At 46.1% G+C, this 13,859-nt stretch overlaps 1 protein-coding gene across 2 annotated transcripts in view; it reads right to left on the reverse strand.

The window, feature by feature from the left end:
• Positions 1–13,582, reverse strand: part of LOC117817493 (storkhead-box protein 2-like) — a 71,322-nt gene extending 57,740 nt beyond the window's left edge. Inside the window, exons 1-2 of one of the 2 annotated variants that reach the window (XM_034690225.1) lie at positions 13,125–13,582; positions 12,677–13,033 (exon numbers count right to left, since the gene is read on the reverse strand). In XM_034690225.1, the coding sequence (XP_034546116.1) occupies positions 12,677–13,019 (343 nt within the window). In that variant the 5' untranslated portion in view covers positions 13,020–13,033; positions 13,125–13,582. Of the gene's footprint in view, positions 1–12,676 lie in introns of both variants that reach the window. The other variant, XM_034690224.1, reaches the window with a different exon arrangement.
• Positions 13,583–13,859: the final 277 nt, after the last annotated feature.

Raw genomic sequence — 13,859 nt, forward strand, 5'->3', positions numbered from 1 at the left:
CTCTTCATCACCAAAATCTGAGCCCTGCTCCCCGAAGCAGCGAGGGGAAATGTACCGACATGTACGCCTTCATGTGTTTTTGTGTCTTTGTGTGTCTTTCTGCGTGTGTGTTTGCAGTGCAGCTGGATAGCAGCCAAGTCCATGAGCCGGCCAATCAGCGCACGGCTCTGAAGTTGACTCTCTAGTTAGCAACACACTGACCAAATGCTGCAACAGGCAGCAACACAGCCAAACAGAGAGCAATACACCCACAACAAGCAGCAACCTCTTCACACTGCAGTTCCTCCAGTGTCCACTAGAGTGTGTCTCCTGCAGTGAGTCAGTCCCCATAGAGCCCCATGTTAAAATGTTACAGCAGAAATAACCATGTTTACAGCCTGGTACAAAAACAGTTTGGGTCTCTATAACTCATTTCTCTCTTCATGACTACTGTACGCCTGAATTTATATACAAACAATTCCATACGAGCTGGGACGCTGCAAAAAAAAAAACAACAACAGCTCATTGTTTGCAAATTGTTTTAAGTCTGATTAATTCAAATTTAAAAGAGTTAGAGGCCCTGGGGGAACTCTGAATCTTTTGGCTTCAGTCAGTGAACACTTCTGGTTTTATACACAGTCTATGTGTTTGACACAATCTGACATTCTTTTTGGAAATCATGGACAATGTGTCCTCTGCTCTAAAGAGGAGAGGGACCACCTGGCTTGTTATCACCTCACAGTTCAAAGCCAGCGTCCCTGATGGAATGGGGATCATCAGAGTCCATGGCATGGACTTAGGTTTAGGAGCAACATATGCTGCCATCTAGACAATGACGTCTTCAGGAAGACCTTACAGATTTCAGGAGGACAACGCCAAACCACATTCTGCACGGATCACAACAGCATGGCTCTGTAGTAGAAGAGTCCAGGTGCTGAACTGGCCTGCCTGCAGTCCTAACGAGTCCCCCATTGAAATGTTTGAAGTAGGGATGTTAACAAATGAGTATTGATTGTTAAGAACTTACCCAAACGAACATTCTTGTTTTTGATTTTCCATCACGTGGAACAAACATCACACGGTCTCATATTACAATGAGCCATTTGGGAAGTCTTAAGTTCAAAGCCTGTTTCGATGTGAATCAGAGGGTTAAAGGTGTTGTGCACATCAGAGATGCTCAGCTACGGGCATCGCTGTGCGCCAAGTCTCCAGGGGAGAGCTTTTGTTTTTCAGAGGAGAATACAAAACTATACCACCAACAACGACACGGACACAAAGATTGAGAGCTTAACACTGGACATTGCCCCGTCTGTGGATTCAAAGCTAACAGACCGGTGGGTAGTGGTGCAACGGATCATCGTTGATCTGTGATCCATACGGATGCCTCTCCACGGTTCGGCACGTGGTCCGCGGATCGGTTGATGAAGAAAAAAAGTTGCGCGTTTTCACGTGATGACTGCATGTTCAATCCACACTCACTCTTCAAGGGCAGCGGTAGTCATGGCAAGTGAAGGAGCAGAGGAACTTGAAAACCCTCCTGCATCTTGTAAGTCACATGTATGGGAGCCTTTTGGTTTCCCTGTGAAATACAGTGAATGCTGAATGTGCTTGAACCACGTTATGAAATTCCGTCGCGCACCCACTAGACCAGAGGCCCTCAATACTCGGGCCGCGGACCGCCTCTTTGTGGCCCCCGAACTGTTATCCCTTCACTCTGTGTTTTGGTCGGGTCACCGCGTGTTTACCGGGACTTGTCTCCATGTCAACGATACGCAGACAGGCTGTTACTGGGTCACTTAGAGTTCACTGCTGCGAGTGCAATTTTTAACTTTCACTTTGGTTTATGGAGTGGTTCATACATTGGCACTTTGCCAGCTGTAGGACCCTAGAATGAACGAAAACGGTGTTCCAAGTTTGCAGCTCAAAGAAAAGTGGACGGTGAAAATCAGCAAATGAAAGAAGAATGGAGTGAAACTTTAGAAGTTCCTCTGCTCCTTCACTTGCCATGCCATGAATTACAGTGAATGAGGCAGGACTGGGCCCACAGACAGGGTGCTTTGCACATGCAGTAAGTTTTGAGTTGAATGTTGTTTTTATTTAATGGGCAAAAGTTTACAGGTGTTTTACAAAATAAATGGAGGACAAAGTTATATTTGTCTTGTCTTCTTTCTTTTTTTCTTTTTTTGCTGATCCGAAAAATGATCTGATCCGTGACTCAAAACCGTGATCCGATCCAAACTGTGGGTTTTTTGATCCGTTGCACCCCTACCGGTGGGATGGTTCCGATGTTGCTGGCACGTATGTCTGCAGATCAGAAACATCAGAGTTGTCTGAGTTTTCTGCCACTGGACTGACCCGGTTGCGCTCCCGACTGACACCTCACCACGTACTTTTTCTCAATAAGAACGAGTAGGCAGATAATTAGACAAGGTGAGTCTGAAATATATGTTAGGATGATGTCCACGGGTTAACTTCTGGCCCTTTTCCACTGGCCCGTCTTAGCCCTACTCTACTCGACTTGACCCGGCTCTACTCGGTTTGTGTTGTGTCTCCACGGGTGCAGTACCTCGTGTCAGATACCAGTTTTTCATACCTGCTCTGCTCTGGTTCCAAGCGAGCTGAGCCGATACTAAAAGGTGAAGTCGACGGACTGCCGGCCACTGATTGGTCATAGGATGTCGTCACCGCAGAGTCATGAGCGCGACGCCCAACACAGGAATCAACCAATTAGCCATTTTTAAAAAACGACATCAGCACTCTTCTGCCTTTCTTTTTCTTTCCTCTCTCACTCGACCTGTGACAAAAAGCCACAGACCGAGCAGCAAGTACACCATTGCCTCCATGTCCTCCATTGTTTGTGATTGTTGTGTTTGTGTCGCGTTCAAAATGACGTGAACGCAGTTTCACGCAGCTGTGTTATGATGACCCCGCCCACCGTGAGTCGGTACTTGGGCTGGTGGAAAAGAAACCCAAACCGAGTAGAGTTGAGTAGAGCCGGGTCAAGCCGAGTCGAGTAGGGCTGGAACTGTGTAGTGGAAAAGGGCCATTAGTGTGCAGAGCTAGCTCCAGCAGCCTTCAGTCCTCCTTGCAGGTTAGCATCCTCATGCCTGTGCTGGTTCCTTGTTGCTCTGGTGGAGTGGTTATATGTCAGTTTAACCAGACACAGCCTACATACAACTTTATCTCCATTTACTAGATCAACATACTGACAAACCACGCCGTGCTACCAGATGACATCATCACCTGTGCTCCTTTATATCTGTGTAGCAGAGCTTTAGAGTCGGGAGAGTCAGTCCTCTCTCAATCAGAAGGTTGGGGGGTTCAACTCCAGGTCCTGCTGTCCACATGCAAGGGGGCCTTGGTCAAAACCCTTACCCCCAAAATTGCCCCCTTTGGCTGTGCCAGTGGTGCGTGAGTGGGATAAGCTAACACTGATGGGGGCTTTACATATCATCTTCTGCCATCTGTGTCTGGAGTTGGTGTGAATGAGTGAATGTGACATGTAAGACTAGAGACAGAGCTTTCAAAAAACAGTCCATTTACCATGATGGCAGTTTGGCCCATCAACCAGAGATACGGTCCTGGTGAGTGGACGGTTGCAGCACTACAGGTTAGACATAACACATGACAGAAGAATCTCCCTCAGTGTGAAACAGGATGGTTAAATGAGCATCTGATTCATCAGCCACATACACAAACTTTATAACTATGTATTTCCAATACGATCATCTTTGACGACCAAAACAAGATGGTGACAACAACTTCACTCTTCAAAGCTCTAGCTCCCAAACCTTACGGTCAAATACCACTGGATCCGTGTCCGGTCACAGCACCAGATCTGATGGGTTTCTAATCTAGTCAATGTGTTAACTTCCACTGGATCCACTCTGTTGCGTTCCGGCTGTGTCTCTGATCCGGCAGGTCGGAGTCCTCTGGATCAGATACACAAGACTTCTATATTTGCCGAATGCTGGAGCACGACGCATCAATCTCAACAGAGCAGATGGAGCGGGACAGGAAGTCAGGTTTCACCAAAACAAAATGAAAACATCCGGTTAATTTTCAGAATAAAACACTCTGTGTTATCACCAGATCGTATTTCACTTAACTACAACAACAAACCAAAGTCATGATGAGCGGAGCCAGGCCTGGAGTCAACAGGTCAGAGGTTTTCAGAGGACCAGAAAGACAACATGGATGAGGAGAGGAGGAGGAGGAGAATCCTTGATTCAGTGATTACTGCGGGAAAACCTCGGTCACATGACTCCAGCTGTCCGGAGGTCCTGCTCCGTGCTGTGTTCTGAAAACACAACCAGTGGGTGTTGACGGGCGAGAGAGCACGGAGCCGGACCGGACATGGACCTGGTGGAACTCCCGTGTGAGGCTCACATCCACGTCTGGCTTTTCTGTTGGTCAAAGTGTTTTTTTTAACGAGAGATGTCTCGGACTAAACCATCCTCGGTTAGTGTTCAAGTCCTTTTCTCGCTGTCATCATGTCACACTACGTACACACAGCAGGCGACTCACCACATACAGCACAGAACACACCTGAGTACATGTTGTCCCACAGATGGACAGCAGGGGGCAGCATGGCCCACCTTCTTACACTGATGTCTGCTAGAGACAGAGATGCAGGTGAACACAGGCTGTAGACATCTCACAGACACACACACATACACACACACACACACAGACACGCACACACAGACACACACACACAGACACACACACACAGTATCAGTGTCAGGCTGGTGTGGACTGGAAACACCACAGAGTAAGAACACTGGGTCACTTCTTACTGTGTACTGTTGCCATCTAGTGGACAAACAGGTGTACAGCATCACAAACAGAAAACACAACACTGAACTGAACACAGGAGGAAGAAACAGACTTCATATGAACTCCACACTGTTACATTGTATTTTGTGCACTAGCATTTTTTCATTGTATATTGACTCTTCATTAACATGTGTGACCATATTAGAACCGTCTGTGTTACCATGTTAATCCTGATGGGATTACAGTTCCTGTAGTAAAATATTACTTTATTCATCTTCTTAACTGATTTCTTTTGTCCCTTTCAGCACACCGTAGTTAAGCTGTTGCAGCGTCTTCCTGCTTCCTGCTGTGAGGGAAAATAATGAGACCAACAACATACCACGTCCCAGTTGGGTTTAAACATGGACTGTGAAGGATTGGAACACTGTGTGGTCCGACCATAGACTGTGTAAATAATGGACGTAGTATCCATGACGTCACCCATCTGTTTCTGAAGCGCTGTTTTAAAGCCAATCGTTGGCGGGAGCCATATTGCCGCTGTTGAGCGATTGTAAGGTAAAGAGGCGGGCTTTGAGCCTCCTAGCCAACAGCTACAGTGTTCCCGCCTGTCAGTCAAGTCAGCTGTGCCTCTCATAATGGAAAACTCGTAATCTTAATATCTTTGAAATTGCCACGTTATAAAGAACTTCACCCCCCGTACAGTGTGTGCTGATAGAGAAATGATCCATCCAGACTACACTTGTTTTTTGTACCAGACTGTAAACATGTTTATTTCTGCTGTAAAGATCGTCTTCTTTGAATGGGTGTGTATGTGGTTTCCGGTACTTCAGGAGCCAGCCTCAAGCGGACACTGGATGAACTGCAGTTTTTAACACTTCCTCATTGGACTGGAGGTTGCCGCTTTGGTCCATCGGTGAGCATGCTGCATCAATTCCAGTTGCTGTCGATAGCTCTTATGCTAAATCACTAAATTTCCCTTAATTAATTATCACAGCCATCTTTATCTACTTTAACGTATGCTAAGTACCAGGAGAACACATACTTTCATCATCATTATCTATACTGTATTTGTGAGGCCGAATGTACTGCATTTGAGTTCTCTCTCTCTCTGTTTTGTATATCACCACCTGTCTAAATGTGTCAGCTTGTAAATGAATAAATGAAATCAACTTATGTTCATTGTTTTTATAAAATAAAAGTGTGTTATTGGAATATTAAATAATAAAGAATGTTCCCTTTGATGATTGTGACGTAATTATGACAGACTTATTGAGTCTTGATCTTCGGAGCTGAATCAAAACCACGTCCAGAAAAGTGTTTTATTGTGAAAGTTCAAACAGGAAGCAACTCATGTTAGGGTGTCTGAACACTCTCACAACATTACAGTCAAGTCTTAAGTTACAGTTAGCTGTGTGTGAGTGTGTGTGTGTGTGTGTGTGTGTGTGTGTGTGTGTGTGTGTGTGTGTGTGTGTGTGTGTGTGTGTGTGTGTGTGTGTGTGTGTGTGTGTGTGTGTGTGTGTTAGTAACGGTGAACATCCTGTCAGCACACAGCTCTGACTCTGTAACGACATTAATTAAAGACAAACTATTGAAGGAGTCAAACCAACAAAACACAGACAGAGAGGGGGAGGAAACCCCACGCCTGCAGGCAGGCAGGCACGCAGACACACACACACACACACACACACACACACACAGGTCTGTGATAGTTAAAGTAATTTTCCTCCTGATGAAAGACTCAGCTAAATTACCTCAAAATTCACCTCATCTGCCTGTACACGACCAGGTGTGTGTGTGTGTGTGTGTGTGTGTGTGTGTGTGTGTGTGTGTGTGTGTGTGTGTGTGTGTGTGTGTGTGTGTGTGTGTGTGTGTGTGTGACTAGAGACGCCACATAGCTGTAGTAACTTGATCTGCTGAGTAATGTTAGAGGTGCCTTTGTACTTCTAAGCAACACACGCGTTCGTTCACACACAGACATACATACACACGCACGCACACACACACACACACGGACACAGTGTGGAAGGGGAGCAGACAGACATTAAGTTTTATAGTTCAGTTAATTAGAACACATCCTGACTTCCTGTCGGAGAGCTACACTGAGTCTTCAAACACACACCTCAGAGAGAAACACTGACATACTCAATGTAGAATGATGTGGATTCATCCACCACTGAATGTAGTCCCCAATAGAAGTCTACAGCTACAGGGTGCCCAGATCTGTGTGCGGTCCGGCTCCGTGCTCTCTCGTCCTTCAACACCCACTGGTTGCATTTTCGGAACGCAGAAAGGAGCAGGAGCGCCGGACAGCTGGAGTCATGTGACCGAGGTTTTCCCGCAGTAATTATTGAATCAAGGATTCTCCTCCTCCTCTCCTCATCCATGTTGGCTTTCTGGTCCTCTGAAATCGTTGGAAATCTCTGCATCTGGTCCTCTGAAAACCTCTGACCTGTCGTATCAAGGCCAAATTCCACCAGATCCGTCAAAGCACTGGATCTGATAGGTTTCTATTCTAGTCAATGTGTTAACTTCCACTGGATCCGCTCCGTTGCGTTCCAGCTCCATTTCTGATCCATCAGGTCAGAGTCCTCCGGATCAGATAAACAAGACTTCTATTTTTGCCGGATGCAAGAAACGACGCAACAATCTCAACAGAGCAGATGGAGCGGGACAGGAAGTCAGGTTTCACCAAAACAAAATGAAAACCTCCGGTTAGAGAAGCTGGAACACCGGAATGCAACGGAGCGGATCCAGTGGAAGTTAACACATTGACTAGATTAGAAACCTATCAGATCTGGTTCTATGACGGATCAGAAACTGACTGGACACGGATCTGATGGAATTGGCCTTCAGGCCTCTGATCCACGTTATCCTTCACATGTTGGTTAGTTATTCTTTGATCTGTGTGTTTCCTTCATTACGTCAGGTGCACAGGAGTCACTTGTCATGGATGTACTGGCCCCTCTTAGTTAACAGCGACGTGTTAAAGCATGGTTAATAGTGAAGCTGGTTAATCCCTGCGTGCATAACCACTGACGTCTATCTATAAACTAGTGGATGACCTCTCCCCGTACTGCTGCTTTATGTGTGGCAAATAGCTTCTCCACATTGGACTAAATCAAAATAGCTAAATGTCCCTGTGTCCACAGTGTAAATAATGTAGAGCGTAGGCCTGTATGTTTTTCACTGTTTAAATGGAAACACATGAAGTTGTCTTCTGAAGACAGGATTGCCGCCCCCAGCTGTGTGTCTGTTCCTCCTGAGGTTGTTTTGGGCACAAAACCTTCTAACGGACATTTCAGAGCACCTTGGCACTCTGACCTCCTGCAGCGCGGTGGAAATCTCTGCATAGGTTTTGCCATCCCGAAAAAAAGTGCTGTGCGAGCTCCGAGTAGTTCTCTAGTCCAGCCATAACACTAAAGCTTGTTTCTTCTTGTCTTTACTTCTGAGTAAAGTTCACTTCCGGGTCACTCAAGTTTCGAAATCGAAACGAAAATCAGATAAAACTATTGTAGTGGCTTGCTTTCGCCAAACGAAACAAAACACCTATAAGCCACTGATGGGCTGCTTTACCGGGACTCAGTTGACGCATCCTCCTCGTCAGGATGAATGAATGAAGTCCGCTCGTGCTCTGACATCAACAGGTTTATTATACCGACATACAATATACGCACAGCCGATCAATCCACACTTGCATCTAATCGAACTTGTAGAATTACAGGCTTACATCTGTTGTAGACAATACGATGACAAAACATAACGAGATGGAACGAGACGGTCAAAAACTGTTTGCTACCCGGTAGGCAGCGCACCTGCCACTGATTGGGTCGTCTTCCCTATATGCTTTTTAACACCTGGTTTGACACACCCGCCACCTAGTGTCCACACAAGTGCATCAAACAAACAAACAGTCCACACATAATATTGACACACATATGGCTCTTACAACTATTATTATCAGTTTCCCCCATTTTTCATTTCATTTTTTCATTTTCATTCAATAGAGTTGTTATCCCTGTTTTCATTTTCGTTTTCATTTTGGGTTTTATTTTGAAAATCGAATGAACGAATGACACACGAATTATGGACACATGAATCAGCCTCACGCCCACATTCGTCCATAAATCGTCCATAAATCGTCAACGCACGCCGATTAACCCTAGTTACAGAGAGGAGGACACAGACCTCAAGGTTTCTAAAAGGAAGTACCTTCCACATCCTTTCACAATAAAAGTACCTTTCTTATCTGAACAGGAAATAAAGTAACCTGAGTGTCAGGAGGTATAAAAGCTAAATTATAGCATCACAAACAACAGACCAGGTTACTGACTTCGTCTAAACAGCTGAATCTATGGTGTCATGGACCCCGATACACATCCTGGTCCTTCAGTCTGGAGAGCAGTGACAAGAGCTCAGAGGATGACAAATCAGAGAGCTCCTCAGAACACAGGTCAAATATATCTGATACTGTGTGTGTGTGTGTGTGTGTGTGTGTGTGTGTGTGTGTGTGTGTGTGTGTGTGTGTGTGTGTGTGTGTGTGTGTGTGTGTGTGTGTGTGTAAATGCCTGTGGTGGTGGGGAGAATAAGACTTCTATTCATGGCCCTCCTGCCTTTCTTTTCTTTAATCAGAGCAGAAAACCTGCTTACACACACACACACACACATATATACACACACACACACACACACACACACACACACACACACACACACACACACACACACACACACACACACACACACACACACACACACACACACACACACACACACACACACACACACACACACACACACACACACACTGCAACCTAAGATATGGGAGTTTAAACACAGAGAGGAGACAGTCAGCTCACATATGAAGGTGCTGTACGTCTGTATGTGTCCCAGACTGACTTAATGACAGGTGAGCAGGAGAGAAACAGGTCTCTTCTGAAGAGACACCTAAGAGAGTCACCAAGAAGAAGAAGAAGAAGAAGTGGACACATGGTCTACTGGTCTGTGTGTGCCGTTTGTTTCTGATTGGTGATGAAGAGGAGCTGAAGCCTGCATGGAGCTCAGCACAGACACAGGAGGACCACCCAAGAGTGGCTGGGGGGTGGAGACATGGGTTCAAGAAGGTTCAGTTGAGGCAGTCAACCCAGACTACCCAAGCTGGAGGTTACGTCAGGGTTATGTGAGACATTAAACTCATATTTCAAAGTTCTGCAGACAATAAAAGGATGAGATAAGCAACTCAGAACATGCATGGGTTAAACAACAGACTCCATGTTGTGTGTTAGTGAGCATGTGCAGACCGTGCAGGTGAAGCAGGAGGCATCAACTAAAAGTGAACTATCAGCGTTTAATTACAGGCTGAACATGCTGCTATCACGTTCTCCACCTCAGAGCTTCAAGGTGTGATGTAGCAGCTTATTACAGTGCTCAGTGTGCACCAGCAGCTTCCACCTGATGTGTCACACAAACACACACTGGTGAGGGCTGCTGTGCAACAAACACAAACACAATCACACACAGATGAGGCAGGGGCTAGTCCCCCCAGCACCCTCAAAGTCTCATTGGACCACCCAGGTGCCACCCCAAAATCCCAACATGTGATTGGTTATTTGCTTTGTAAGAGGCGGGGCTTAAAAATCAGACATAGGTGCATTTCGACCAAGAGTTCTGGGGTCTTTTAGCCCCCAGAACTACTTTACCCGGAACTTAAAGGTTCCTGTGCCCCCATTGTTGTCTGCGTTTCGATCACGGGCTGAAGTCCTGGGTAGATTGTGCAAATCAGGCCAGTGATGTATGGAGAGAAAAAAAAGTAAATGCACTACACCACCAGACCAGTAGAGGGCAGTAAAACAAAGAGGAATGCCATTCATCACAGATGACACCATAGAAGCAGACGGACAGGCAGGTATCATTATGAGCAACACAACAGTTAGCCTGTTAGCATGAAGAGACTCAGCTGGTCTGTTTTAGATGGTTCTATACTTCATCACAGATGGATCCACTGAATCAACACGTGAGAGGAGATAAGCGCGAGTAGCAAAGACATTTCAACACGCCTTTAAAATCCTTTTGAACTCAAAAAGCCGTGGCAGAGATCGGCCGGTGTTTTGGTTTAAACAGCGACCCTGTTAACTGGAGACTTTCAGCCGGATGCATCCCTCATAAACGTCTTTAGACGATCATTAAATATCTGATGAGGATATTTTGAAATCTTAATAAAAACTTAACTAGTTTGCATTCACAGGAACTCCCTCTGTGTTTCAACAGCTGTGTAAACTCCACAAACACTGACACGTTCAGCTGAAGGTCTCCAGTTTACAGGGTCACTTTTAAAACTGGAACACCGGGAGAGACCCATTCACGGTGGGCTGAGAGAAGACTACTGTTACAAGCTGCTAAATCAAGAGAATCACAGCTTCTTCTTTTGAAAAGTACACACACATACAAAAAAGATAGAACAAATAAAAACTAATGAAAGAAAGAGAAATCAAGTGAATCACAGATGTGTGTGATGTTATTGTGGACGGAGGGAGGAATAAAAACACTGAGGTTAATCTACCAATCAGACACGTTCAGCATTGCAGGCCCTGCCCCCCGAAAGTCCCGGGACCTTTGAAAAGTACTACCCCCCTAGCAGGGGCTTTTCAGGGGGGAGATTATCTACACCTGAACTACATTTAGACCCTGGTTCCTCTGTTCGAAACACACGTAGTTCAGGGGTAAAGTCCCTGCGGTTGAAAAACGCCTTATATGTGTTGCTCTGTATCATGTTGGTGACTTATGTTTCCTTATTGAGTCCTTAGAGACCTCAGAGGAGGCTGTCACTCTGTTACATTTTAAAGTAGGGATGTACATTTTAAGTATTTTTTGTGATTGATATTTTGGAAATGTTAACGATCAATTATCGATTACTCAATACAAAAAAAAACATTATTATTCTTATGTCAAAAACAAGGCCAAATACGTTTTTTCCCCCGAATTGTATTTTCTACAGCAACAATTAAACTGCATATAACTGACAGTATTGAAGATGGGTACAACATGTTTACCACTGATCATCAACGATCAGGCTCATAAAAATATTCTCTGTGGACAGTCTTATAATGTGAAGGCTCATAATACTAACAGAAAAGTACGAGTAGTTTTCTGTCTACTTGTTCTTATTCAGAAAAATAAACATGTGTATTTGATCAGGTGTCAGCCAGGAGTGTAACCGGGTCATCATCAGTCCAGCTGCAGTAAACGGCTCTGATGTTGCTGGTATGCAAACAAAGCGTACTAACAATTCCCACCAGTCTGTTGGCTTTGTATCCGAAGGTGGAAATGTCCTGTTTAAAGTTATCAACCTTCATATCTGTGTCTCTGTTCGCAGCAGTTGTGTATTGATTCTCTTTTAAAAAAGCGCTCATGGAGACCTGTCACTCAGCTGCAGCCACCAGCTGAGTGTCTCTGCTGTGCTCAACACCTTTAACAGCTGATTCACTTTGAAACATGCTTTAAACTTCAATCACCTCCCTGATAGATGAACCAAATATGAGACCACATGATGTTTGTTCACGTGACGGAAAATTGAAAACAAAAATGCGTGTTTTGTAATTTCTTAACAATCAATTAATCGATAATCAATTAATTGTGTACATCCCTTTTTTTAAAGTTTAACACAATACACAAAGTTAAACTTCTTCATGGTGCTTTGGTTTAAAGAAGTTAGTCAGTGGGGATAAAAATGATAAATGATGATATCCACTAGAACAGTATGTTTATCTCTGTGTGTGTGTGTGTGTGTGTGTGTGTGTGTGTGTGTGTGTGTGTGTGTGTGTGTGTGTGTAATGTGGGGGGGGGTCAGAAACTCCATGCCCCCCCTGCATGAGTCAGAGCCCCAGCACACAGTCTGAAACACGCCCCTGCTCTGAGGCCTTACCCAGGTATTTGATGGTGAATCCCCGCGGCGGGTTCAGGGACCTCCGCATCCATCCCTCCCTCAGCACCTCCAGGTGGTCCTCCTTCCCCTGGATCAGCAGCACGTGCTCGTCTATCCAGCCCAGAAAGAAGGTCTCGGACACGGCCTCGGTGATCCTCTGGTTCCACACATGCTGCTGCGAGTTCTCCGCTTTAAAATCCGCAAAGATCTCGTACCCGGTGTGGTGCCGGGGCAGCTCGGAGCTCTCCGACACTCCCCCCGCCTCCCCGGTCCCGGCCCCTGCCCCGGTCCTGGACAGCACTATGGCCAGGGAGTGGGGCGCTATCTGCAGGAAGGACTCCATGGAGCTGTGGGCCTCTAGCAGAGAGAGAGGAGGAAGTCCATGTTCTCTATCAGCAGCTTACCTCCATCACATGCTAACATAGCCTTACATCAAGCCCTCCCTCACCTCTCAGGTAGGTCTCGTGCTCAGGACGGAATACCGGGCCCAGGTCTCAGCACACCTTCATTCGGAGCCGGGTCCACCGGGAGCACGAGATGTCACCTGTGATTTCGGGTGTAAAGCTCCTCGTAGTCCCGTTCTGTACCTGAGATTAAAGCTAGCCCTGTTACCCGGATGCTAACGCGTTGGTGGATTCACCCAGGCAACAGATCCAGACCCCCTCTGCCCGTCCTGAGCAGGTCTCCGGGGACCGCTCGGTGTGTTCCTCCGGTGAACGGAGAGGCACGAGGCGTCCCGCCGGTGACCGTGGTCCTGTCTCGCGCCGGGCACGCTCCGGTGCGGTGCGCGAGGACACAGCTGGATGTGTCTCATCCAGGTAACGTTCCGGTGACGGCGGCAGACATCATCGTTACCGGAGGAGCTGCTGCTGCGTCAAGACGGCGGCACGACACCCAATACACCTGCTTCCGGTCACGCTTTCAAATTAAGACAACAAGCGCGAGCTTCACATGACGTCACCGCACTGTGTAATACCTGAGAGGGGAGAGGAGAACACCTGGAGAGACCGAACCAGCACACACTGACTGATATGACAGTATTTATCAAGTGCTAAAACACATTTCTCTACATCCTCCACGACTTTCTCAACACTATTAGCACAAAACACCATTTTCAAACTACATTCACCAAATCTCTGACTCTTCCTGCAAAACCAAACAGATCATACGCCAAGTCAGGGGT

Source organism: Notolabrus celidotus, chromosome 8 (assembly GCF_009762535.1).
Source record: "Notolabrus celidotus isolate fNotCel1 chromosome 8, fNotCel1.pri, whole genome shotgun sequence".
NCBI lineage: Eukaryota > Metazoa > Chordata > Actinopteri > Labriformes > Labridae > Notolabrus > Notolabrus celidotus.